The sequence below is a fragment of the Lissotriton helveticus genome, chromosome 6, assembly GCF_964261635.1.
Source record: "Lissotriton helveticus chromosome 6, aLisHel1.1, whole genome shotgun sequence".
NCBI lineage: Eukaryota > Metazoa > Chordata > Amphibia > Caudata > Salamandridae > Lissotriton > Lissotriton helveticus.
The window spans coordinates 1,832,378,390-1,832,405,453 of record NC_136067.1 but is presented as its reverse complement, the minus strand read 5'-3'; the positions used below and the strand labels follow the sequence as shown (position 1 = coordinate 1,832,405,453).

Sequence of the window (27,064 nt, the reverse complement as noted above, 5' to 3'; positions counted from 1 at the left end):
TGGACGTTATGGTGTTTAAACATAAAAACACTGAAATGTGTAAGTCATGGTAAGGAATACGACCATAAATGTCCCCATTACACTGCTCACAGATGTCATCAGCAATTACATCATCAGTGATATCCAGGGTGACATCACATCACATCCCAGCTGTAAACATCAATGACAAGACTAAGGTTCCTCAACACCTTTAATCCCCCAAATGAACTGGGTGTAACTTTGGGCCACACCCAGAAGGCTCTGTAAGCATAGACTAACATTTGCACAGGAACCCAAACTGTGGGCCTAATTTATGAGGCCCCTTGTGGCACCGGAATGTCACTTTTTTGATGTTCCGGTGACGCAATGTGCCCAGGCATATTTACAAGGCAACGTAAAGCCACCTTATGTGGCGTTTCATGGCCTTGTAAATATGTACCCTTTTCATGGGTAGAGGTGGAAGAGGTGTGGCGCAGCGGCCAGGGTGCCTGACTCTGGGCTACTGGGTTCACAGTTCGGTCCCCGGTGCTAGCGGCAGGTTAACTCAGCACCATGTGACTCTGGGCAATAGCTTGCCTAATCTTCCCGAGGGCCCCCAGCGCCGGGGCACCACTTCGGAGGTGGCTGAGTGCTTTACAAATACTGGTATTTCATTTCATGGAGAACACTGCGTGAAAGGGGCGTTCCATGGGTGTTGCTATGGGTGTTCCCATGTAACACCCACGGAATCTGAAGCATTCCCAGGTTTGCACGAAATTGTAAACCTGGGAATACGTCAGAATCTAACGCCACACCATCCTGCAGCACATATAGAAAGAGGAAATCACCTGAATTGATTTATTTTGTGCAGGAAGGTGTCCCTTCCTGCAGAAAATCAATCAGCCCCGCAACGCAGGCACTATTGCACCATGGTGCAAGGGTGCCTGCGTTGGCGCATGGCAGCCCATTGTGCACCGGCACTGGCGAAAAGGATAGAAATGAACCGTATCACATAGATACAGCACATTCTTGCCCTTTTGTTTTGAGGTAAGGCAGCGCAGCAAGTTTCCTTGCGGCGCTGCCTTATGTCAAAACCTCATAAATGAGGCCCTGAGGGTGCAAGAATTCTGAACTCAGCACCCAACGGTGCCCAGTCCCTTTAGGCACAGGATGTGACCTGACCTCAAGACCCAGGTCAATAGGGCTCTCTTGATGCTCAGCATGCTCTGGGTGCATTGCCTGCACCTAAGGCCTGTACTCCGCACACTTTCCCCTAACACCCTCCAAACATAACCTTTAACCTTGTCCAGTGATATCTGTTTGAGGGTAGAGTGTGAGGTAGATATTTTGGTGTCATCAGCTTAGAGATGGTAAAAAAGCCTGTTGTAATGTCCAGAGCAGTGCTTTAAATGGGCCGGTATTCACTGGTACTGAATACCGGCACTTCTCATTTTTACCGCTCTGAGTACCGGCACTTCTCTGCTGCCAAGGAGAGTACCTGTACTCATCAAAGGTAGGCACATTGTTGCTTTAGCTCACACACACGAACGAGGTGTCTGGGCGTTTGCCTGTTTTTTGTGTGTGTGTGTGTGTGTGTGTGTGAGAGAAAAGCGAGTGAAAGAGGGAAAGAATCCAGACACTAGGGAGGTATTTTAAAGGACATTCTTGGAATGCTTTGTGGGAGCATTGCTGCTTGTTTCTATGAGTGCGCACTCAAGAATATATAAGTATTCGGCCACATACTAGAAGTGTCTTATATGTCTTGTCCTTAGCCCCACCCACTTGCTACACTCATAGCTAATTTTCAGAGTACCTGCACTTATTTTTTCCCATTTAAAGCACTGGTCCAGAGAGAGGCAGTGGTCCTATCCCTAAGGTAGTGTCCCTCAAGCCAGCGACAAAATAACTGACCAATGTTGAACACTTTATACAAGTAGTGGATGACAGAAATGAGATGGCAGCAGTTTCTACATACTCTACAACAATGTATTTTTCTCATGGATAAAAAAACACTTATTAAATAATACAAATACCAGAAAAGTCAAGGACGTTGGAACATTCTTAAAACTACAGAAAACACTGAAGCATACCTAATGAACAAGTTACTTACCTTTAATAACATTCTTTCTGATGGATACTCTATCTAACTGCAGATTCTCTCCCTTTAAAATACTCACCATGCTCCAGACTGGATCCGGAACTCTTTTCTCCATTGTAGTGCTTATGAGTGCCACTAGGTGGCACCATGCAGTTCTGACTCAACACCACCCCTAAGCGCTGTGATAAGTTTTTGGTCTATTCTCTTTCCATGCCCTCAGACACATGGTTTGTAATGTACTGAATACTAACTTGGGACCTTTTCAGAAGTTAAAAAGCGCCACCCCACAGAACGGGGAGATGGAAGGGCAGTGAGGAATATGTGGTTAGATAGAACATCCAAAAGAAACAGTGTTACTGGAGGTAAGTTACTTATTCTTCTAACGTATACTTCTAGCTGCAGATTTCACACCTTAGTATCTTCCCAGATGGAGGGTCTGTGGAGTGGACTCAGACCAAAAAGTCCTGCAGGACCATTCCTGCTTGACCTGGCTGTCAAGGCGTTAGTGCTTTGTGAACAGAATACGTGCACTGATGCCCACGCCGCAGCCTGAAATATATCATATATCAATACATCAAGTACAGGCACTCTGCAGTGGTAGAAGCCCTAGTCCTGGTGGAATGGGCTGCTAGACATTCCCGAGGCTGCTTATTGGCCAGTGGGTAGTAAATCTTGATGTAGAGAACTATCCACTTCGACAGGGTTCTTTTCTGCAAACGCGTGCGTTTTCTTTCCTCTGGAAAACCCCACAAACAGTTGATTGTCCACTGATGGTCCTTGGTATGATCAATGCAAAAGCTGAAAGCCCTTTTGGGGTCCAGCCGATGGAGAGGTGAGGGGGAGCATAGAATGTTAGCACAATGATGGACTGCTCAATGTGGGAGGGAGTCACTACTTTTGGCAAGAATGCTGCTCAATTCCTCAGCACCAACTTGCCTAGGAGAAAGGTGATGTCGGTCGAAAATCACTTAAAGTGCCTAAAGTTCACTTATGTAACGTGTTGACGTAAAGGCAGTGAGGAAGATGGCCTTTAAAGCCGAGAGACGCATTGAAAAGCTAGGCATCAGCTTGAAGCGTGTACACATGAGAAGCATGAAAAGCAAGATACGGTCTCACACAAACTGTTTGGGAGAAAATATGTATCAAGCCTTTAATAAATGTCATTACAACGGGTAACTAAAACAAGGATGGTAGGTCCAGCAGACTTAAAAACTGATAGGGGCAACAAATAACCTTTAAATGTGCCCATTGCAAGACCTTTGTGGGCCAAAGATATAAGAAACCAAAGGACATATAACAGCTTTGTTTGAAAGGGTCAGTCCTGCCAACATCAAACAAGCTACAAATTTGCCTCAGCGCCCATTATAAACAGATTTCGTAGAAGGGCACCTGACAGTAACAATGACATCTACCACTAGGCGGCAGATCAAACGCAGTCGGTTGTCGCAGCTGAATTTTCACACATGGAGAGTTAGACTGCACAGATTCAGGGACAGAGACAGGAGGGCCCCACAAAGCTGTAGCCTGATTGGAGGAAGATGGCTCTGAAAGTCTGAGTAGCACACTCTCCTGGCCCAATCCAGAGCCACTAAGATTACCTGGGCCTGCTTATTCCTGATCTTTTTTAGAACTCTCGGCAGGAAAGGCAGGGGTAGGGAGGAGCCCTGTGTTTCTTTACAGCCAGAATGTACCTCTTTACAAGTGTTCTTGCAAAAGCAGTGGTGACGAGATCTAGTCAGGGTTCTCACCACTGTTGGAAGACACTCTGCGCCATCTCAGGAAGTAGACCACCAAATACTGCCTGCTCAGTTCGTCAACCCTAGCATTCAGGAACCCTGCCAGGTGGTTTACACTCAGGAAACTACTCTGACGCTCCAGCCATATCCAGAGGTGCTGAGCTTCCCGACACAGGACCCAAGACCCCACTCTGCCCTACTTGTTGCAGTACCACATGGTGGTGGTGTTGTCTATGGCAACCTGCACTGGCCGCCACCTGATTGGCGGAAGGAAGGCCTTGGAGCAAGAAAAATGGGCCGCAACTGCAGCAGCTTCGCATGGAGCCATCCCTCCACCAGAGACCAAAGTCCCCTCATGATCGCCCTAGCCCAGCAGGAATATGTCTGTCACCATCACCAGCTCTGGGTGTGGGAGGGAGAGACTGCTATTGGACCAATTGTGTTAGAGTAGCAACCACTGCAGATCTTGAGCCATCTCCTCTGAGATCAGGATGGCATCATTCAGATTGCCTTCATGCTGTACCCAATGGACCTTCAAGCTACGTTGCAGAGCATTCATGTGACACCTGGCACAGCTGATAAGGAGGATGCAGGACACTAAGACGCCAAGAAGCCCTAGAGCTCCTCTCACTGACATTCAGTATCAAGCCTAAAACATTGGGATCAGAGCCAAAATGTCTTGGTCTCGTATACAGATGAAATGCTCTGAACTCTATTGTGTTAAGGATTGCTCCAGTGAATGGAAGCCTCTGTGAAGGAATCAGGTGTGACTTCAGCTCCTTCATAGTGAACCCCAATGATGTTAAGAGGTTTGCGGTCTTCCAGAGGTGGTCCATGAATCCCTGTTGGGAACCCGACTTCAGCAGCCAGATGTTGAGGTACTGGACTACTGATATCTTCAACACCCGAAGAGGGGCCCTAACCACTGCCATCGCTTTCATGAACACCACACGGAGGAAATTGAGACTTATGAGATTGTTTTAATGGTTCATGTCCCTATTCACCAGCTCACCAACTGAGTATTGTTGTGGCATATATGGGATACTAGGTATGGGATTCTTGTATGAATACGTTTATTTCTCTTCCCTTTCCGATAGTGAGAGGACAGGTAGTCATCTTTGTGTTTTATCCTCTATAGCTACTCCAACTACAGTAAAGGAAATTCTTTTTCCTTACATCATTGCTGAAGAACTTGGAGGATTGTGTGTCCTCAAGTGTAGGTCTTCTATTTATATGTGTACAGTGAGGTGGTTGGGCTTCATTACTCCTTCACAGTATGAGTTAAGTCTGGTGGGGGTCGCATATATGGTTATCATGTTTAACTAATGCTGGTTTAACAAGGCACATGGGTGTTGGTGAAGGTATGATATGTCTATCGGTGAATTATACCATTTACCACCAGTTGATCTTTCCTTCAGATTACACAAGTAATGTCTGATATGGATTTTTGTTCCTGTGAGTCATTTAGTACTATGAGCTTTATGAAGTTTATTTATATATTTTACAGGTGTTTTCTTCACCTCGGCTACCATTTGCTCTCCTTCTCCCCCTTGTTCTTGAATCATTTACAAGCGCCCTGAGGAAGGTGCATGACCGCATATTTGTGTGGTACTAAAACACGCATCGGTGGCAACATATTGGGGAATTAAAGGTTGTGTAAAGTTTGGAATATACACAACAAGATGAAATATCCTATCTATTTGGGTTTTCAAGAAAAGTTATGTTTACTGTATGTTATGAGTTGAAAAGGAAAGAAACATTAATGTATTGATTACATACAAGAGATGTCATATAGTAGCTTGCTTCCAAGGAGAAGTATTTAGTTGCATATTTGAATTCTCCCAAGAAAATATTACTGTTATGCATATGTTCTTATATGCAATGTTTACATCTCGTTGTGTTCCCCTACTGTTTAAATGTGGTGTTTTGTTGGTCACAATTGTAGCATATTTGTAGGCTGTAGGATATCAGTGAATATAGTATGACTTTATAGTTTTGTTGGAATATCTTTGCGTTAATGTGGGGAAGGGTAGGTGTAGCCTTGTTGGAGAAATATTGACAATGTTTCTAAAAAGTATTTTGTTCATTCATGTTTATATATTTTTTTCAAATGACTTTGAATAAGAAGGTAATATGGTTTGAAGAAATAATTTAAAAAAGTTAAATGGATTATGTGTATTTATATTGAATGTTTTGACCCAACATATATGTACTGCAAAAGATTGAGTTTTTGACTGTTGCATTCCTTACATTGTTTGGGTAGGCGGTTAGTTTTCGCATCATTTTCATGAACCCCCAAGGGGCTCTGGTGAGGCTGGAAGGGAGCATAGCAAACTTAACATGGTCCTGGCTTTCCTTGAACGGCAAAACTATTGTCCACTTGCTATGACCTGCTGAGGATGCTATGCAAAATGCTCCCTATTCTGTCATTTCAGGCAAAAATAATCATGTTCCAGGCTGTCATTCTATCCCAGTTGGACTATGCGAACGCCCTTCATTTAGGAGCCCCTCAATCCACTACACACAAGCTCCAGAACATTCAAAACTGCGCAGCACGCCTGCTCCTCCAGACCCCTTACCGGCAATCCGCAAAACCGGCACTGAGGAGCCTTCACTGGCTGCCTGTTAGGGAGAGAATTCAATTTAAAGCCATGTGTATTGCTCACAAGGCCTTTTGGAGGAATGGCGCAGCAATCAGCCGATCTATGATAATTCCTTACCAACCTAGCAGAAACCTCCGCTTGGCGTCCTCTTCCCTCGCCCTACTCCCAAGAATAGAGAGCTAGATGTGGCGGACGCTCCTTTCCCTATAACTCCGCCAAGCTATGGAACGCTCTCCCCCCACACATACGGGCAGAGCCTAATCTGCTGCCCTTTTGTAAACTCATAAAAACACTGCTCTTTAACAATTGCACTTAATTATTGGACCTTCTCTGTCTGTCCGCATTCGTCTGCAGCACTGGGATGCCTCAGGGTAGCTATCGCGCTATATAAATGTTGTTTTCATTTCATTTCAAGTCTGTAGGACTGCAGGATGGATATATGAAAATACAAGTCCTACAGGTCCTAGGACACCATCCACTTTTGCTTTCTCGCCCTAAGTGCGCCGGGTATGCCTAGACGTGGGTCCCGGGCTCACTGTGCCACTGGATTCAAGCTATCATGGCTGATGAGGGGTGAAACCCCAAAACCAGTCCTAAGATGGTTGTTTCCGGTCCAGGCGGGACATGGCTTGGCAGTTCTGGCTGGACTGTTCCAATGAGGCACAGGGTCAAGACTGATTTGCATATGGCCAGGTCTAAACTGGGGTGGCAAGGTGAGCAAAAGAATGATGGATTTAACCCATATCTCTTGACTGGGGGTGAATGTTTTGATTTGTTCTGCAGTCCATACATCAATTGTGTGTCTTTTGCTTTCCCACCCTAAGTGCAGCGGGTATGCCCAGATGTGGGTCCCGGGCTCACTGTGACACTGGATTCAAGCTATCCTGGCTGAAGAGGGGTGAAACGCCGTAACCGACCGGTGTTAGGATGCTTGTTTCCAGTCCAGGGAGGACCTGGCTTACCAGTTCGGGATGGACTGTTCCCATGAGGCACAGGGTCAAGACTGATTTGCATATGGCCAGGCCTAAACTGGGGTAGCATGGTGAGCAAAAGAATGATGGATTTAACCCAGATCTCTTGCCTGGGGTGATTGTTTTGTTCTGCATTCCGTCCACCAATTGTGTATCTTTTGCTTAAAAGCCTGTACTCCGCACACTTTCCCCTAACACCCTCTAAACATAACATCTAACCTTGTCCAGTGATATATGTTTGAAGGTGGAGAGTGAGGTGGATATTTTGGTGTCATCAGCTTAGAGATGGTAAAAGAAGCCTGTTGTAATGTCCAGAGCAGTGCTTTAAATGGGCCGGCACTCACCGGTACTGAGTACCGGCACTTCTCATTTTTACCGCTCTGAGTACCGGCACTTCTCTGCTGCCAAGGAGAGTACCTGTACTTATCAAAGGTAGGCTCATTGTTGCTTTAGCTCACACGCAGGAACGAGGCTGTCTGACAGCCAAAGCGCCTCTCGCCCAAGCTGAGCCACCTCTTAACAATTCAGCAGGGCTCATCTGCATAATGTCCGGTGTTCACCACCATGCTGCGTTTGACAGGGCAGGGTCCAATCAGGCCCTATGCTGTCAATCACATTCACACCATGGTGTGCATTTGTGCACACACTCAAATCCAGGTACCCCGCTGACAGCAGCAATCGCAGCAATTAAGAAAGCCACGGGAGATAAGGAGTGTAAAATATCCTTTAGCCCACCTGAGTCTTTTGTGTGAGTGTCTGTCTGCTTGTGTCTGGGTGTTTGCCTGTGTGTGTGTGTGTGTGTGTGTGTGTGAGAGAGAGAGAAAAGCGAGTGAAAGAGGGAAAGAATCCAGACACTAGGGAGGTATTTTAAAGGGCATTCTTGGAATGCTTTGTGTGAGCATTGCTGCTTGTTTCTGTGAGTGTGCACTCACGAATATATAAGTATTCGGCCACATAGTAGAAGTGTGGTGTTTTGTTGGTCACAATTGTAGCATATTTGTAGGCTGTAGGATATCAGTGAATATAGTATGACTTTATAGTTTTGTTGGAATATCTTTGCGTTAATGTGGGGAAGGGTAGGTGTAGCCTTGTTGAAGAAATATTGACAATGTTTCTAAAAAGTATTTTGTTCATTCATGTTTATATTTTTTTTTCAAATGACTTTGAATAAGAAGGTAATATGGTTTGAAGAAATACCATCCACTTTTGCTTTCTCGCCCTAAGTGCGCCGGGTATGCCTAGACGTGGGTCCCGGACTCACTGTGCCACTGGATTCAAGCTATCATGGCTGATGAGGGGTGAAACCCCAACACCAGTCCTAAGATGGTTGTTTCCGGTCCAGGCGGGACATGGCTTGGCAGTTCCGGCTGGACTGTTCCAATGGGGAAACAACCTTTACAACGCAACTTTTACAACGCACTACCATTACAACGAAACTTTTACAACGCAAAAACTATTACAACGCATGTATTTACAACGCATGTTTTTACAACGCAGGTACCTTTACAACGCATACCATTACAACGTAAGTATTGGTAAGTATATAATTATATTTAAAATGTTATATGTTTGGGTTTTTTTAAGGGGTATTTTTAGGGTTCAGGGTCAGTTTTGGGTTTTTGGGTAAAGGGGTATTTTTAGGGTTCAGGGTCAGTTTTGGGTTTTTGGGTAAAGGGGTATTTTTAGGGTTCAGGGTCAGTTTTGGGTTTTTGGGTAAAGGGGTATTTTTAGGGTTTAGGGTCAATTTTAGGTTTTTGGGTAAAGGGGTATTTTTAGGGTTCAGGGTCAGTTTTGGGTTTTTGGGTAAAGGGGTATTTTTAGGGTTCAGAGTCAGTTTTGGGTTTTTGGGGAAAGGGGTATTTTTAGGGTTCAGGGTCAGTTTGGGGGTTTTGGGTAAAGGGGTATTTTTAGGGTTTAGGGTCAGTTTGGGGTTTTTGGGTAAAGGGGTATTTTTAGGGTTTAGGGTCAGTTTGGGGTTTTTGGGTAAAGGGGTATTTTTAGGGTTCAGGGTCAGTTTTGGGTTTTTGGGTAAAGGGGTATTTTTAGGGTTCAGGGTCAGTTTTGGGTTTTTGGGTAAAGGGGTATTTTTAGGGTTCAGGGTCAGTTTTGGGTTTTTGGGTAAAGGGGTATTTTTAGGGTTCAGGGTCAGTTTTGGGTTTTTGGGTAAAGGGGTATTTTTAGGGTTTAGGGTCAGTTTTGGGTTTTTGGGTAAAGGGGTATTTTTAGGGTTCAGGGTCAGTTTGGGGTTTTTGGGTAAAGGGGTATTTTTAGGGTTCAGGGTCAGTTTTGGGTTTTTGGGGTACAGGGGTACAGGTTAAAAATAAAGTAAAATTAAATTTACATTAAATTAATTAAATGAAATGAAATTCAATTAAATTACATTACATTAAATTATAATAATTTCAATTAATTTACAATTAAAAATTAATATATACTTACCAATACTTACGTTGTAATGGTATGCGTTGTAAAGGAACCTGCGTTGTAAAAACATGCGTTGTAAATACATGCGTTGTAATAGTATTTGCGTTGTAAAAATTTCGTTGTAAAGGTATGCATTGTAAAAGTATGCGTTGTAACGTCATACATCCGTTCCAATGAAGCACAGGGTCAAGACTGATTTGCATATGGCCAGGTCTAAACTGGGGTGGCAAGGTGAGCAAAAGAATGATGGATTTAACCCATATCTCTTGACTGGGGGTGAATGTTTTGATTTGTTCTGCAGTCCATACATCAATTGTGTGTCTTTTGCTTTCCCACCCTAAGTGCAGCGGGTATGCCCAGATGTGGGTCCCGGGCTCACTGTGACACTGGATTCAAGCTATCCTGGCTGATGAGGGGTGAAACGCCGTAACCGACCGGTGTTAGGATGCTTGTTTCCAGTCCAGGGAGGACCTGGCTTACCAGTTCGGGATGGACTGTTCCCATGAGGCACATGGTCAAGACTGATTTGCATATGGCCAGGCCTAAACTGGGGTAGCATGGTGAGCAAAAGAATGATGGATTTAACCCAGATCTCTTGCCTGGGGTGAATGTTTTGATTTGTTCTGCATTCCGTCCACCAATTGTGTAGCTTTTGCTTAAAACTGTACATTGCATAGCATTGCTGACATACTCAAGTTTGTTACACAATCTCCAGCTCCTTTCAACATTCCTGCATATATATCTCTCTCTCTCCTTTCTCACTCTCTCTCTCTCCATGCACTCATCCATAGACTGTTCCACCCTTCCACCTTTACATCTCTTCATCCTTCCATACTTTTACTCATCAATTCTTTCACATCCTATCCATTTATCCTTACACCCATCTAGCCATACTTTCATCCATCCCTGCTTCTGTTCACCCAGCAATCCTCCCTTCCATTCATCTCTCTCTTTCACCCTTTAATTTACCACCCATTAGTATTATCCTATGTGTCCCCATTCTCTATATGTTTGAGCTGGTTTCTGGAATGCTGAGAGTGAATAATGTAATAGAATACTGGGTTGTGCTGTGGAGTGGAAGCTTGGATATAAACACAAGTAAAGGGAGGATGGAGGCTGACGGGGAACAACCTTTACAACAAAGGTTTTACAACGCGGTACTGTTACCACGCAACTTTTACAACGCAAGTTGTTACACCGGCTTGCGCTGGGGGCGCTCCAGGATAGTAAATAGTTTAATTTACTATCCAACTCCTTCCCTACTATCCACGGGGACTGGAGTTGGAATAGTAAATTAAAATATTTACTATCCAGCACCCCCCAACGCAAGTCGTTGTTACGACTTGCGTTGTAAAAGTTGCGTAGTAACGGCACGCGTTGTAAAAGTATGCGTTGTAACGTCGTACATCCGAGGCTGACACAACGTACCTGTTGTTGCTGAAAACTAAGGCCTAACATGAAATAAAGAACTTATATCCTACCATAATGGCTCCAGGGTCTTGTATGAAGAACCTACTTTCTAATACAACACCCCTCCTCACACATATCAATGGCAAATATATAGTACATGATACTGAAGACGTAATATATAATGAATTTCTAAATATCCTGTGTTTGAGCATGCTGATGAGGACTTCTCAGTTCTCATTTAAGTGATGAGAGGTGTGTACACTACACATTTTTTTAAATCAAGTACATCATGCATGCACAAAACCAGTACAGACTCAAGCCCCTAAGCTACTTTACAAAACATACTATTCAAAAACTCTGAAAGACACCACTGCCAAATATTTTGTATTCCTCAAACATAGCAGGTAATGGTGGCTCAGTTGAGTGAATGCAACAGCATCTGCTGTTATCTGTATTTGAATCATGGCAAGGCCAAGTCAGCCTTCAATGAGGTCAGTAAATTGAGTATCATTAACATGGTACCTGCAACACTTCTTATTTACAGTGATTAGAAACTGATAAAATGTGGAAGAAAGAGGTACATAAAAACAACAGCTATTTTCATGCTGGCAACATGATTTGTTATGTTCTGTTTATGTGTATAGCATGCTAATAAACCATGAGAGTATCCAGGCGCTTTGCAGGTGTGTAGGCGGCTGTCTCCCAGGTGAGTTTATTCTAAGAGCCAGGTATTCTGCTTCTTGTGGAACTCAAGAAGCTATGATGAGGGTCTGGTGTGATGCGAGAGGTAGTTTCACATTTAGTGGGAGAAGTAAGAGAAAGTGCAGCCTCCTGCTTTGGTTTTGGGATATGGGGTATGTGTGCTAGTGAGAGTCCAGCTGAGCAGAGGTGCCTGGAATGTAGGTGGAATTGTACGCAGATGTTGGGGTAGGCCGTGGGGTTGTGTAATGATTTGTATGAGTGTGTGAGAGCGTTTATGTATGGGGAGCAAGTGAAGTTTTCTAAAGTGAGGAGTGATGTGTGTGCAGCGAGGTAGGTTGAGGATGAGTCTAGCAGAGGCGTTTTGGATGGTTTGGAGTCTGTTCTGGACCTTCTTGGTGATTCATGCTTAGCGTGCATTACCATAGCCGAGTTTGCTGGCAATCAGGGCCTGTATAACCGCTTTCTTAGTATTCTCTGGTAGTCACTTGAGGATCTTTTGCAGCATCCTCAGAGTGTAGAAGCATCTGGAGGTCACTGCATTTCCCTGAGCTGTCATGTTGAGCTTGTCATCTAGGATGATTCCTACATTTCTGGCATGCGTGGTGAGAGTAGGTGTTTAGAAGTGAAGTCTGATGCAACCAGGTAGAGGCCCAAGCAGATGTTTCCCTTCCGAAGTTCACTTCTTCAGTTCTGTATATGTTGAGGATGAGGCATTTTGATCTCATCCAGGTGACTTTCAAGGTCATGCAGGTGGCGAAGACTGTGTCAAAGGCTGCTGAGAAATCAAGTAGTATGAGGGCTTAAGTTTCTCCACGGCCGAGGATCAACCTGATAACGTCTGTTAATGAGAGCTGTCTCGCTGCTGTGGTTGTGCTGGAAACCTGATTGCTGGGTGCCTAGGAGTAGGTGTGTGCTCAGGTAGTGAGCGAGTTGCTTGTTGAAGAGTTATCCATAACCTTGGCTGGGTGGGTAGAAGGGATAACTGGCAGTAGTTTGCTAGTTGGGTGGGGTCTGCTGAAGGGTTCTTTCGCAGTGCATTGACCATCTCGTGTTCCAGGCATTCAGGAATGTTGCAGTGGTGATGGAGTGATTCAGGATATGGGTTAGGACTTAGCTGATTTCTTTACAGCTACTGGAGTTCTTGTCTATGCACTCTGCTAGGGCCGTAATTTTCGTTTCTCTGATCTGCTGGTAGTAGCGTCTCAGGGCTGCTTTGTAGGTCTCCTTGTTTGTTCTCCAACTTCTTTCCAGTTGTTTGCAGTATTTATTGGTTGCACCGAGTTCCTCAGTGTACCAAATAGCCTTCTTCTGGGTCCTTCTTGTTTTCAGGAGGATGTGGGTGCAGAGGGCAGCGTATTTTGTGATCCACCCGTCGAGCTGTTTGATGTCGCTGTGGTGATCGTGGTGTTGGACTGGTTCTAGCGGAGGGTCCGAGGTCAGCTAGACTTCAAGGTACTGTTCCAACTGAGCCTGACCCGGCTTGTGGTGGCAGGTTTTGATTGGCAAGGGTTGCGGATTTGGAAGTGGATGATGATGTGATCAGTCAAGGTGAGAGGTGTAGTTGCAGTGATTTTGATGCAGTTGAAGATAGACAAAAAGTGGGTTAAGGGTGTGTCCAGCTGAGTGTGTGGGTCCAGCGATGTGCTGTGTCAGTCCGATGTTTCCAAGTCTTTCGACGAGTGTGGTGGAGTGCTGAGATTTGTAGTTTGAAATGTAGGTGCTCCATGTAGGGGGTTGTATTCCCTGAAGTTGTGGTGCAGTTGTTGGATTCTTTCAACATAATCACATTTCCTCCTTCTGGTTTGTGTTGGCAGTCCGGCCACGGGACCTTGTATCCTGCTGAGATGGTTGTTGCGATGTCGGGTGCCGACTCAATGGTCAGCCATGTTTCGGTATGAAACAGGAGGTCCAGAAATGCTCGGTTTAAAAGTATACCAATGAAGTTTTTTAAGGTGGGGGAAGAACCAGTTAAGCTGTTAGCTTAACTGGTTCTCCCCCCCATGCACACCTTAGTTGCCCCTGCTACCGGTTGGTCTCTGCGGATCTGCAGCACATATCGTGGTCCTGCCGACTCCTATCCTCTTACTGGCACTCGATCTCCACTGTACTACAAGAGGTCATCGAACTTACTGACATCAACACATGGGAAGCTTGCACTCTTGGCATATTCAAACGTAGGCGGCAACACGGGTGAGGACATGATTTGCTGGCATGATCCTCCAGCTTGCTAGGGGAGTCATCACCCTACAGTGGAGGGTGGAGTAGGCGCCATCAGAGGCGGCGTGGCATGGGGCAATGCAGATGTGAGGAAAGGCAGAGGGGGAGGAACTGTGCTATGAAGAAGTCAGGCACCTGCGCAAGCGATACCTTTCAGCGTCCTAGGACAACCTCCTTGATCATTTCGAGCAACTCACCTGAACAATGACCTCCCCCGCAAATTCCGCATGGACAAAAGATTTATACTCATTTAAGAGAGTCTGGTCAAGCCACTGCCCATTGCCAAAAGTGTCCCTGCCCATAAGTCACTGTGCCTTCTGGATATTCCTCCCCACTGCTGTGCTGCCACTCGTTACTTTGGGTCAGGATAGTAGTTAGTAGTCCACCCCTTGGCCTCTCTCGCAACGCCCATCTTGATCCAGCTGGAGCTCAGCGCTGGCCTCATCAGTTCCCCTTCTGCATGTGTGGTCCCGCCTATAGTTGAACCCGAATCATCGTCCCCCTCCCCAGTTTAGGGGCACTACCCCAGTTAGCAGAGTGGACACATTGACACCTGCCATATTAGCGCACATACCTCCGTTACTCCACACTGCAGCATTCTGATGGCTGAGCCACCCGATACATGAACTTACAGACGCGCTACTATCTAGAGATCACTGGAATGGTAGCTGTACGCCGAATCGTAATATTACAAATGTTTTGTGGCACTGCTTTTTGTTTGAATATGAAAACCCTAAAAAAAAACACCTTTTTAAAAAAAAGTAACAGGATGTCCGGGGCGTAGTTGTCCAGGTTGTTCCAGATTTCTGTGGCCATTTTGCTGAGTAAGCAGGTGTTTAGGCGGCTGCATGACAGTTTGCCTTGGGGTGCGGGTTGTTAGGTGGGAGAAGGACGTGTGCTGTTTGTATTTTGTGTGGGAGGTGTGGTTGTGGTGGGTGAAACACTGCCCGTGAAGCAGCACTGGGTGCAACGAGAGCTCCTTCTGTGTGGTGCAGTGCGGTGAGGCTGCAGTGTGGCGATGGGCGTCCGGGTTGAGATCAGGGGAAAGTTGCAGAGTTGTTTAGGAGGGAGTGAAGGAACAGGGTTTGTGGCAATAGGCGCGGTCCAGGCACAGACGGGGTTGCCATGCCTTACCTTCTACAAACACGCTTGTCTGTGTGAGGTTACATCCAAGGAACGCATAGTATTGATTGTTAAAAACTAAATGTTATCAATACTGTCATTTGATTCTGATGGGTGTAGTGTCCTGCAGGACACGTTCTAGTGTTTTTTCATTTCCTGTAAGCCAGCCACTCCCTCGAGGGCTGGGCACACTACACCCCCTCACCCATCCATCACGGGTGTGACGAGTCACGTGACCCCGCTAATAAAAGGGCCCGGGTGCACGTGCTCGTGGCCAGTTTACATACATACTATCCTGCGTCTATCATTGCAGCGTCATGTGGGCCTCAGGCCCAACACCACATTGGCGACGAGGTGGGTAGCTAACCCCGCATGCCTGCCGCTCGGCGCTTCATCATTCCTCGTGGGGGAGGAATTAGGCCTGGTATGCAGCACCCCACTTCTCGTCGTTCGTGGGGGAAGAAAAGGGACGTGCCTGAGAAGCGGCACCCCACAGCGTTTCCCACAGCCCCAGCGACTGTAAGGGTGATCTGATGCATCGCCGCCCTCCGCAGTCACAGAGCGGCCACCAAATCTAGCCGTGCCCCCACCCGACGTCTGAAGCAGACTAAGGAGGCCGGAGGTCCAGGGCAAGCACCTCATCACATCGCCACGTTCCTCGCCAGTGCAGCCAGCAGGAAACATCGGGCGTGAAACTGCCGCCCCTTGCCCCAGCACAGCTACCGGGGACTGCTGTACCTCTGGCACCGGGGAAAAGAGGGGAGGCGACGCTGTCCCGGTGAGAGCCTGCCGCACCTCACCCCCGCCGCGTGAGAGGGAGAAGGGAGCGCAGATCCCGGTGAGAGCTGCCCGGGTCGAGGGCACTCCCAGAAGCCGGCGAGGAGCACGTCCGATGGCCTGCAGGGCGTGTGAAGAGCCCTGGGCCTGCGAGGACGTGGCGTCCAGGTGTCCACCCCGGTAAGGCCTGCCGCCCTGCCTGCCAGGAAAAGAGCCCCGGAGAAGAAGTGCGGACCGGACAGTGCCCACCTGCGCCGGCCGCAACGGTGCCCAGAAAGAAGCGACCGACCGGAGCCCACCCGCGTCGGCCGCCACTGAGGTCCCTCGCCACGGAGTGCGGCCCGGCCAGAGCCCACCTGAGCCGGCCGCGATGTGACCCCCAGCGGAGAGGAACACCGGCCGGGCGGAGCCCACCCACCACGGCCGCAACAAGAGAATAGGCCCGTAGGTCGAAGGTGAGCCCGCGAGCTCTAGACTGCCTGGGGGGCCGCATGAGCATGAAGCGCCCCCCCCCCCCCCCCAATGACTGTAGCAAGCGGAGCCCACCCGCAGTCAATTCGTGCGCCCACACACCTGCGAGAGCCCACCTCGCCGCACCCGGTCGGAGCCGTAATGACCCCCGCCCCGCAGCGTGTGACGAGGCTGCTGTGGGGTAAAGGACACCAAATACTGCCCGCAGCTAACACACACACACAATCCCAGGCAGTGGCTGAAGTGGTATGAGACTGCCGTACGAGGCCGACTGCACCAAGAGACAGTGTGCAACCACTGCCGAGGGTAACGCAGATCCTTTCCCGCCCGGACAGCGTGTGAAGAGCTGCCGGGCATCCCGAGGACATGGCACAACTCTCCACATGTGTGCCCCATGCACAATACTACAGCCCCCCAACTAAGTGGCAGACTAGACTCACCTCAGACAGAGGTAAATCTCGCAGAGGGGCACGTCCATGATCCGTGTGTGTTGGACCCCCAGGAGCGACCAAGGACTGTCACGAGTAGCAGCCACTGCAGTCCGAGGATCAGGAGAGGCCCCAGAGGCCTCCGCGAGGCCTGGAGCATGGAGGAACCCAGCAGGGCTCCAGCAGAAACTTCAGCCACAACTGGAAGAAAGCAACACTGACACCCAGTGGCCGGTTGGCCACACTGCAGGCCAAGCACACAGCAAGCCGAGGGATAGACAAGCATTGGACAAACCAAGTGCCACAGCCACATCGCCTCCACACCAGAGATCTGGGTACGACAGCACAGCACAGGACTAGATTTTTGAAAGGGAAAACCAGCTGCAACTATCCAAACAAGGAAGGACACGCAGCCCCACCAAACAAGAGTGCCTGGGCCACCATAAAAGCCCACCGAGCCACATAGCACCTGCCCATTACACAGCATATCCGACATAGCCCAGGAGATGGGCATTTGGTTTACACAAACGAGCCTAAGGAAATGTATCCGCCACCCTATTAATCAAGGTACCTGCAGGATCATCGACCCCGCCTCAGGCAACAAGCAGTGAAAATAGCAGAGTGACCCGCCTGGTACCGGGACTGTCGCTACTAAACAAAGCTGGTGGCAGAAAATATCCTGAAACCCCGAAGGCCCCCCCCCCTGCGCCCACAACACTCGCACAAGACTGTCACAGCGCGGATACGAAGTGCCTCAGGAACTATCAGGCACGGCTCTATCGCGCCACCGCAAGCGTCTCCACGCCCAAGCAGTCAGACATGACTTGTGTGGACCACCCAGGAACAAAGGAGCCTACAAGGCTCAGCACGACAAGATACTCACGGAAAAGCAGTCTCAGCACTCCCACGCCCCGGGACCCTATCAGAAATAGAAGAGGCACTGGCTGCCAGAAGCCCAGAGCACCACGCAAGACAGCCACCACCAGTGAAGAGGTCGTCGTCACCCACCCTACTGGTGGACAACTACAAGCTACAACGCAAGCACCTCATGGCCAGAAGAGAACGTCCACAAACGAGACCAGACGCTCAAAGGACATTACAATGCCAGAAGCACGCAGGAGGTCGCACCTGTGAACCTGACGGCACAGTCAGCACCCAGGAAACCTCTCCACACAGAAACACTGCTGAACGCAGGTCGGAGAGCACACACATCTCCACCGCCACAGTGAAACCCTACGGCGGGCCGAAGACCACCAACAGTGTCCTCCCTCGCACTGCCTCCAGATGGAGTCGGCAGGGACCCACCACAGGCAAGAGAGGAGTCGCACACCCCACGTGGCAGGCCGCCACAGCACCATGTGCTCCAACAAACAGCGACACAAGACCGGACGTCACGTCGCCCAGCAAGCAGGAAACACGTCACCAAGTGACTAATCCATACAAGCACGCCAGAGCAAAGGCAGAAGCCGGTGCCACAACAGCACTGCCTCGAGGTCCACACGCAACACCCTCTGAGAAAAGAAGAAGAGTGACAGCACAGACCGGATGAGCACAGGTGGGCTGAACAAAGCCAACAAAGGGAGGAAACCGAGGACTCACAGCCAGCCAAGGAGCACACCCTGACACGCCAGACAGCCTCCAAGGCGGACCGACGTCCCAGGATGCAGCGCCACGGATAGACCAAACATAAGCCGCAGCAAGCGCAGTCCACGTCTCATCCCGACGTTTTCCCAGGCGACCGTCCATCCCCGAGCGTCGGCAGTCTGAGTCAACCAGCATCCATGCTCCTGTCCTCAGGTACAAAGGGTGAAGATCAGCACAGAGTGTCCGTCCTCCCACCGCCTCAAGAGGGAGTCGGCAGTGGCCCCAAGCCAGGCAAAGGAGGATCCCCACACTCTACGTGTCAAGCCGCCACAGACACTCCATCTCAGCAAGGCGGAGGCACTTGGCTGCCAAGTCCATCTGGACATCCAACACTCCCAGCAAGTTACCACCACCTGTCATCCCAAGTCACCACATGGCTGGCAACTGCCATCACGTCAGCCGTCATCACCTGCGTCAAACATCTCCACTCCCAGAAGATCAGCGGACAGGAGTCCTGCACCGTCACCACACCAGCAGACAAAAGAAACCAGAGGCCCCCCTGTGAACCTGGAATACACTGGAACCGAAGCAGCAAAGGCAAGTCTATTCCACGACTCATGCACCCGTGGGAGTTTGGGAGGTCGACTAAGCAATGGCTCCTCCGCGGCCCTGCAGCTGCCACCAGCTGGCACACAAGCAGCCCTCAGCGCAGCCCTACTACAGTCCCGCAGCAACCCCGGCAACGGGCCTCCCCAGGCGGGAGAGCGAGCAGAGACTCTGCCCCACCGACAGGTTTCCGGTCACAACCCAGCCGTTCAACAAAGACAGTCGGCTCTGCCACACCTCTGTGAACTCTCCGTAAGGACTCCATCCATTTTTGTGACGCAGCCCACTACAATAAACTGTTAGAACCCACCACGGACCATCACGGATGTCAGCAAAGTGGAAATCAGGCAAGGCAGCAAGACATATCACCGTCAACGAACTGTCAGCATGCAGAGGACGTCTCCCAGCCAGCGGTCGTGTCCTGAGGCCCTCAGGTTAAACTACGGGTGCCTGCCGAGAAGGTTCTGCTGCAAGCCAAGTCACCAATCCAGGTCTGCTGTCGTCCTGCCACCTGACTCTAGAGACTGATGGACCCTGTGGTAACTAGTTAACTTTGTTTTATTCCCACAGGTTTGGACTAGCAATTTATTTGTTCCTCAATAAAGTTGGGGAGGAATGTAGTGTCCTGCAGGACACGTTCTAGTGTTTTTCCATTTCCTGTAAGCCAGCCACTCCCTCGAGGGCTGGGCACACTACACCCCCTCACCCATCCATCACGGGTGTGACGAGTCACGTGACCCCGCTAATAAAAGGGCCCGGGTGCACGTGCTCGTGGCCAGTTTACATACATACTATCCTGCGTCTATCATTGCAGCGTCATGTGGGCCTCAGGCCCAACACCACAATGGGATAACCACTGTGAATGACTAATTTTTATGTCTTTTTTAATCCCTCTTTGTTGGCTTTTAATATTTTTGTATCACTGCCTTATGTACTGTTTTAATGTTGAGAATCTTGTAATGCACATTCTGATGAAGTTTTAATGAATTAAAGATAATTTTGTATATATACACATCCCTTGGTTTCTTCCTTTTCAGGACTGGTGAAGTATTATGGTTTGAATGTTGGTAGTAGTAGTGCACATATACATTGGTTTGACAATCGCCAAGAGCAATTGTTTTTCTGTACATTGACTCTAGTGCTTCTAAGACATAGAGCAGATGTGCTGTAAAATGAACTATGGTGTATCAGACAAAAGGCAAAGGGCAGAGTTTTCTGAAATGCAAGAAAAGACCTTGATATTTAGTTCTGGTCCACTGTAGTTCGAACTAATCTAATGATCATTTAAAAAGGCAAATCCGCGATATATGTTTCATTCTTCACTAATTACTGGTTCAAAGCATCTAATGAGCATTGGCAAAGTCAATAGGTTCGGGCCTTGCAAAGCTTGCCACATGTTTTTAAAATGTATTTTGGGTGATCATTGTGTGATAACATATACAATAAACAAAGAAAACTATAACAAAGTAAATAACGAGTAGAAAACGGAAGGAGTAGCTCAGAAGCCTGGGAACCAATCCTGGCGCTGAAATGCACACCTTTTCTGGCAGCTGCACACATGTGATCAGGCAACATTTCATCAGTAGCAGTCAAAGACAACCAGTGGATGACCCACCGCTGTATGCTGTGGTGGGCGGGAGCAAAAAGTGAATGACAACTGAACAAATCACTCAAAAGAACTGACGGAAAGCTCAAGTGTATATGTGTGCATATTTTAATTATGATTTTAAAAAATATATAAGGATGTAGAAACAACTAAAGCTGTCTTTAGACAAGGCTAAAACATAGTGCTCATTTCTCTGAAAAGCTCTCTTACCTCAAAGATGTGACACACTTGTGACAGAAGCGATGCCCACATCCTGTTTGGTGGGGATTGTGGAGGACTGAATGGCAGTCAGCACATTTGTACCGCTCCTGCAGCTTTTCAACAAACGTGTATTCACCATTAGATTCAAAGTCCAGAGAAATGGCGCCATTGGAGGTTTGTCGTGTGAGGGAAGTTGAGAGGTGTTGAGAGCCTCCAGAAGCCATCTGGGAGTTACCATGAATCTAGACATAACAAGAGCATGTTGTAAATGCCTTTAGGTTAAATTGTTTTTATTTACTGTATTTGTTTTATGCTGAAAATATCTAAGATATGTAAGACTGTGTAATATTGCATGTATTGAAATTATTTCTGTTTTTAAAACGTCTAGTGACACAATTAGGAACATACAGAGCAGGCATACATGACAACAGTGCCAATTTAGGGGAAGACTCAAAAGTTAAAAAAATATATATGTTATTTTAGCTTTGTCCCACTTAAAAGTTCCTCCACCTCAATGCAAGTAAAAGAAAAAAATATATGTTGCCTGATTTTTGCCAAATCTCCCTTCTAGTTCTACCCATATGTTTGCATCCATGTTTTGCTTGAAACATAGGCCCTGATTCACAGGAAATAACAAAAGCAAATGACCTAATACCTCAGAAGAGACGTGTGCATTATTTCCCTTACTTGTTTGCACATTCTTTGGAAGCGGCTTCACTGTGCCTAACAGTTTTCATGACAAGTCATTATACAAATATATCATAGCTCATCATATACATCTAACAAGGAGGGGTGACTGTATTTAATGTGTGCGGGCTTACCAGCTCAGTGAAGGAATCTGCAACATTGCAAGTGGTAATCTCAGAAAGCTAGGAATCCACAACTGTGAGATCTTGTAAAACTCGCCATAGAATGAAACAGGTGTCAGCTAAGATTGTTAAATGTTATTCTTGAGACCTAAAGTGTTAACCGACAATGAATGATTTGTTTAAAATACACAATAAAATAAACTTTATTTTTAACAAAAACAGAATAGATTGTTATTATCTTGGAGTGGGCTCACCATTAGGGCTCATGCCTGGAAGACTTACCAATATTGGACTAAGGTCCCTGATATTGAGATATGTCCCTATACTTATTTCCAGGTTCTGGACAATATTCAGAACTTGCCTCTCATTCTGGATCGATGCCTGACTTTGTGACAATGAGAATGTTTCTGATATATATATTTTTTATTAGGATTAATTGTGTATAACAAAATAGCACACAACACATTCATGAAACAGTCTCCTATTACATGCGCAACCGATTTTGTCACATCTCACTGCTAAAATATGGAAGTGTTCGAACAAACTCTGAGATCAGCAATGAGCAAAACACATTCATTCTGGATCAGCTACGTAAAATGTTGCACAATTGAGGAGTATGATATAACTAATGGTGTCCACCAAGCTCCTAGAGTAGTGGTAACAGGAGCACATATTCACATTGTGTACATCGTTAGAGATATTCCATTTTCACCGAGGCAGGAAAAAGGGAAGTAGATATGACTGGGAGCAAGGGCATCATCAAAGCAGCTTCAATATCATATATTCATTGGGCCACCTAAAGAAGGTCAGGGAATTTTTAATTCCTTTAGATTTCCCATAAAATATCATGGTTGACTAAATGAAATACAGCACAAAAGTCCAAAAACAACAAAACAAGTTAACCCATTTCTCAATCGACTTCTGGGCCATCAACCATAAGCTGAAACAATGGAATGGGCCACTTTAAACCCACCTTGTTTGATGGGTATTAAATCATTAGTCTCAATCCAATCCTTTAAGTACAGGAGGATGATTCACATATATTTCCGCACCAACATCTACAAGACTTAGAAATCACTAAGAGGGATCGGCTTTTTAGAAACTGTCTCAATAATTGCCTGTTTAGGCCTTTCTGGGAACTGAACAGTAATTGTTATACAATATAATACTAATGCAAATATCCTAGCCAACCAATCAGTATTGGATTTAATTGTTATTGGATAGCGATTGTCTGGATTAGCAGCTCTTGCGAATTAAGTGATGAAATAATTTCCTTTTTGGAAGTTACAGAAACAAATTAAAGAATTTCTTCCTAACATATATATTCTTCAGGAGGAGGTCCAAAACACCCCTTTCTGTATATGTCTTCAAAGTAATTTCATCAAAAGATCGAGAGGTCGGGTGCACACCAATTTAGTCCCATTCTTGTTGATTTGTATTGATTTGTATTGATTTATGCGTGCGTTCTGGATTCGTGGTTTTTCAAGGTAGCACCCACGGAATACAGTTAACAAAGAAAACGCAAATGAAAGCGGATGGTCGCATGCCTAGCCATTTCTCCTCGTAGGAGGGAGTTAAAACAGCTTCAAGGTGCACGGACATTGTGGAGGAAACACAGGCAACCATGTGTACAGCAAATGCTTTCTCTATCACACGTTTATACATTTTGAGAACGATTAATGACGAATGCATATTTCTTGAAAAGTACTTTTTACATGTTTAGCATAAGGGCGTAGGTATTAACATCATAAGGGTGGGCGGGGTAAACTAATTGACGGAAGATGCAGTGTTTCGTTCATTGACTAAGGTGAATTATGGGTCTTGGAGTATCATGGCAGACCGGGGTACGTACAGGGGAGGAGTCACGTTTGATGAATTTAAAATGACATCAGGTGTTTAGAGACGTGATTGTCAGTTTAAACAGACTAGCTAAGAGGCCACGGCATGTGAGACAGGTATGAGGGGTGTTGTACAAGGTTGGAGTAAGGGGTACAATATGTGTTGCAATATGGGGGACTCTATACGAATTGGCATAGGGAAATTAGAAAAGGTAGTCATCTCACTTGAGTTGTAGAATGATCAATTAGAGGGAAAACGCAGAGTGAAGTATTTTTCTTGTAAACTAACGTGCTAATGAATGTCTGATGAAACCGTATAATGGTTGATCGTGCACGCTTATGGTCTAACGCTCCTATTTATATTTTTAATGAATCCCTGATGAAGGGCTAAAAACACGGCCCGAAATGCATTGGATATTACTCGCTATCGAGGATGAATCATGTATATAATCCTGCTGTAGAAGTTGAAAGTCCAGTTGGACACGTCTACTGTATTAGAATTTTAAATACATAAATATGGCTCGACATGCGACATACAGAAACGGAGCAAAATAATGATAACTTTGGAATTAATTTGAATAAAAGATTCATAACGCAACTTTATTGTGGTACACTCATTGCAACAAGCATTTTCAAGCAGTGCTTCTGGCATGGGAGCAGGATTCCGCTCCCAGGACTTAATGTTGTTCAAAGTAATTTAACCACCACTCTTCTTGCACCATACACATTGCTAAACCACATTCACTTCTCATGCCATGCTGCATTAATCCCCAGAACTTCGTTTTATCCTTTGATATTACTGATAACATATGTTCCCCATTGGTATTATAAAATAGCAATTTCTTCTTTTTTTCATGGACTTATATTCCAAATTGAATCGACTATATGCTTTATTAGATTGAATATCACTTACAACCTGTGTTGTCTACTTTAACATTCTTAATTTACTTTTTAAAGCTTGACACTGTGAGTCAAATTTTTCTGGATTCTTTTTAAATATCCTTGCCTTATTATTAGCCATATGATCCAATTTCTTTCAGTTCTACTTTGAGACATTTCCCACCTCCTTTTCTATACTGTTATACCATCCAACTGTATGAATATCTAACATCTGTAATCTTTCTAAATCAATTTTCCCCAGACATGTGAAAGTAATGCCAGTTAATTATCATCACTAGGAGTAGTTAATCTCCTAGCCAATTCCACATGCAACAGTATCAACTTTTCTCATGTATTCAACACATGTAAGTTTAGCATTGCTCTTAAAAGAAAATGGATATTGCCTTCTAGCTGAATAACCTTTAATTCAGTGAACTTCGCCAAAATACCATGATTCCATAAAGACATACTCAATCGGGCACCTTTGCTTGTCCTGGATAAAGTCTGAGATTCCAGGATATCAGAACAGAATTGACCTTTCAAGCACATGAAGCCCCAGTCCGACACACATTTTTGCATTTCAAGAGCTCACTTAGAACTAACACATTCTGGAAATACAGCCGCTGTGATATTATATACAAACACTTAAGTCATCTTGATGTCAATGGATTGATATTGACTATTAAAATATATTAGGGCCCAAACTTCAATGTTTGATGACAGGCTCTCTGAATAAGTTACTGAAGGTTGCATGCCTGCCAAGTAGAACATTCCCCAGGGGAGACTTTGATGTTGACTGGCTTGATTTCAGAAAATAGGCACTACCCAACTTTAAACAACTTGCTTCTGCTGCATGATTTTCAACAAAATGTCTCATAGCCCAGTCATTCTGAAAGCAAAATTCTCCACCTCATTCTTGCTGACGCCATCTGATTCTGGGGTGTTCCTCCCATTCCCACTCACTGGTGGGATCACCATTTTTCACATTCTCTTTAATTCCAACCCATAATGTAGTAAGCCGGTGGCTGGGAAAAGTCTCTCACACCTTCTTAAAAAACTCACCCACCAAGCAATGATGGGACACATTCTTTCTAAAACTTTACAATATTATTCCCCCAAATATGTTAATCGTATGGTCTTCGAATATGACTAAGTTGAACTATTGGTACTATATTACAAAATCACAGACTCAGCCCAACCAACCATGGTTGTCAGAATCCCGGAAAGAAAGCATCTGCAGGAAAAGTGAGAACAAATGAAGAACCCACACACAGACACAACTTCATCTAGATTGACATCTCCCAAACAAATATAGACTAATCTCTTTACATCCAAAAGCCAATAAAATCCTCTCCAAATGACAAGATTCATATTCTGGCACCTCCGAAAACGTCCAACGCTGCAGAAAATAATCCACCAGCCTACTCGAAAGATAAATATAAGGAGAAAATCCACTGAATAGAGTTCACTTTTTATTTGAATGTCCTTCCTCCAACCCTTCCTATAATTCGTGGTACATTTACGATTCGTTCACATTTATCGCTCCAGGTGAACTATTTGACTCCTTTAAGAACCAAAAACCGATCAACTACTTTTTCCATTTCATTCCAGCAGGAAGAATCAAAGACAATTACTCCATATTGAAAGATACTTGGTTTAAGTTAAGAAGCTCTTGCCTTCTTTGCAAATTTTCTAATCTTTGTTAATAGATGCCCAGAAAACCCACATCATCAAAAAGGCTAGACCCAGGTTTAACAATGTTTCCAGTCTATCTAGGCTTGGCAAGGCCTTTGAGAAGATTTTTGCAATCCACCTGAATGTCTTAATTTTGGACAATCATCTATCTAGCTACCAATCTGGGTTCAGGCTTGGCTGCAACATCCAAACAGTTTTTAAATAACAAGGACAACCCTATCTGCCCACTCAACCAGGGTAGATATTAATTAATAAAGCAATTGACTTTTGGGACTCATTCAAAAATGCTACCTTCGTTTGTGTCCTAGAAGGAACCCAGAGTTACTCAGACTTATTTGTTGGACAAAAACGAATTACAAAGAAGAGAAAGCACAGGACTGACATAGTTTGCATCTTGTAATTTTTTACTCCAATTGAGTGTAACAATCTACAAAATAAATGATCATAGTCAACCCAGTGCTCCAATGTTGATTATATTTACAGGTAAGTAAAAACAAATATCTCCTGGGAAAACTTGAAATGTACTAGAAATAGTACTGTCAATAAATCTCAACCTAGTAAACTTTTTCTCTAATCTGCATTCATTCACACCACTCGTGATATTAACATTTGCCACCAATAGAGTCCCCGACAGTCAATTATGTAAAACAATACTCTAAAGCACCAATATACAAAAGTAACAAAATTAATTTTTAATAAAAATACATTACATATATATCATACAGTGTTTAAAAAGACCTCTTATCAGCAAATGTATAATGTACACACACAATTAAAAAACACAAATTTGTTAACAATTGAAAAATAAAAACAAGAGAGCAGCAAACAACAGTGCAAGACTAGAGCAACATCCTCATTTTCCTTACTCCACATAAGATCCGATATATTATCGCAAGAGTGTCCATGAATTAGAGTGTGAATGAATGCAG

The 27,064-nt window shown here is 45.6% G+C and overlaps 1 protein-coding gene across 5 annotated transcripts in view; it reads right to left on the bottom strand.

Annotated features, from left to right (window-relative positions):
* The window catches only part of TRAF5 (TNF receptor associated factor 5), a 199,353-nt gene that overhangs the window by 100,077 nt on the left and 72,212 nt on the right, over positions 1–27,064 (bottom strand). For 4 of the 5 annotated variants that reach the window (XM_078649729.1, XM_078649732.1, XM_078649733.1 and 1 more), the window contains one exon: positions 20,924–21,156. In XM_078649729.1, coding sequence (XP_078505855.1) covers positions 20,924–21,138 — 215 coding nt within the window. In that variant the 5' untranslated portion in view covers positions 21,139–21,156. Of the gene's footprint in view, positions 1–20,923; positions 21,157–21,735; positions 21,868–27,064 lie in introns of those variants that run through there. The other variant, XM_078649735.1, reaches the window with a different exon arrangement.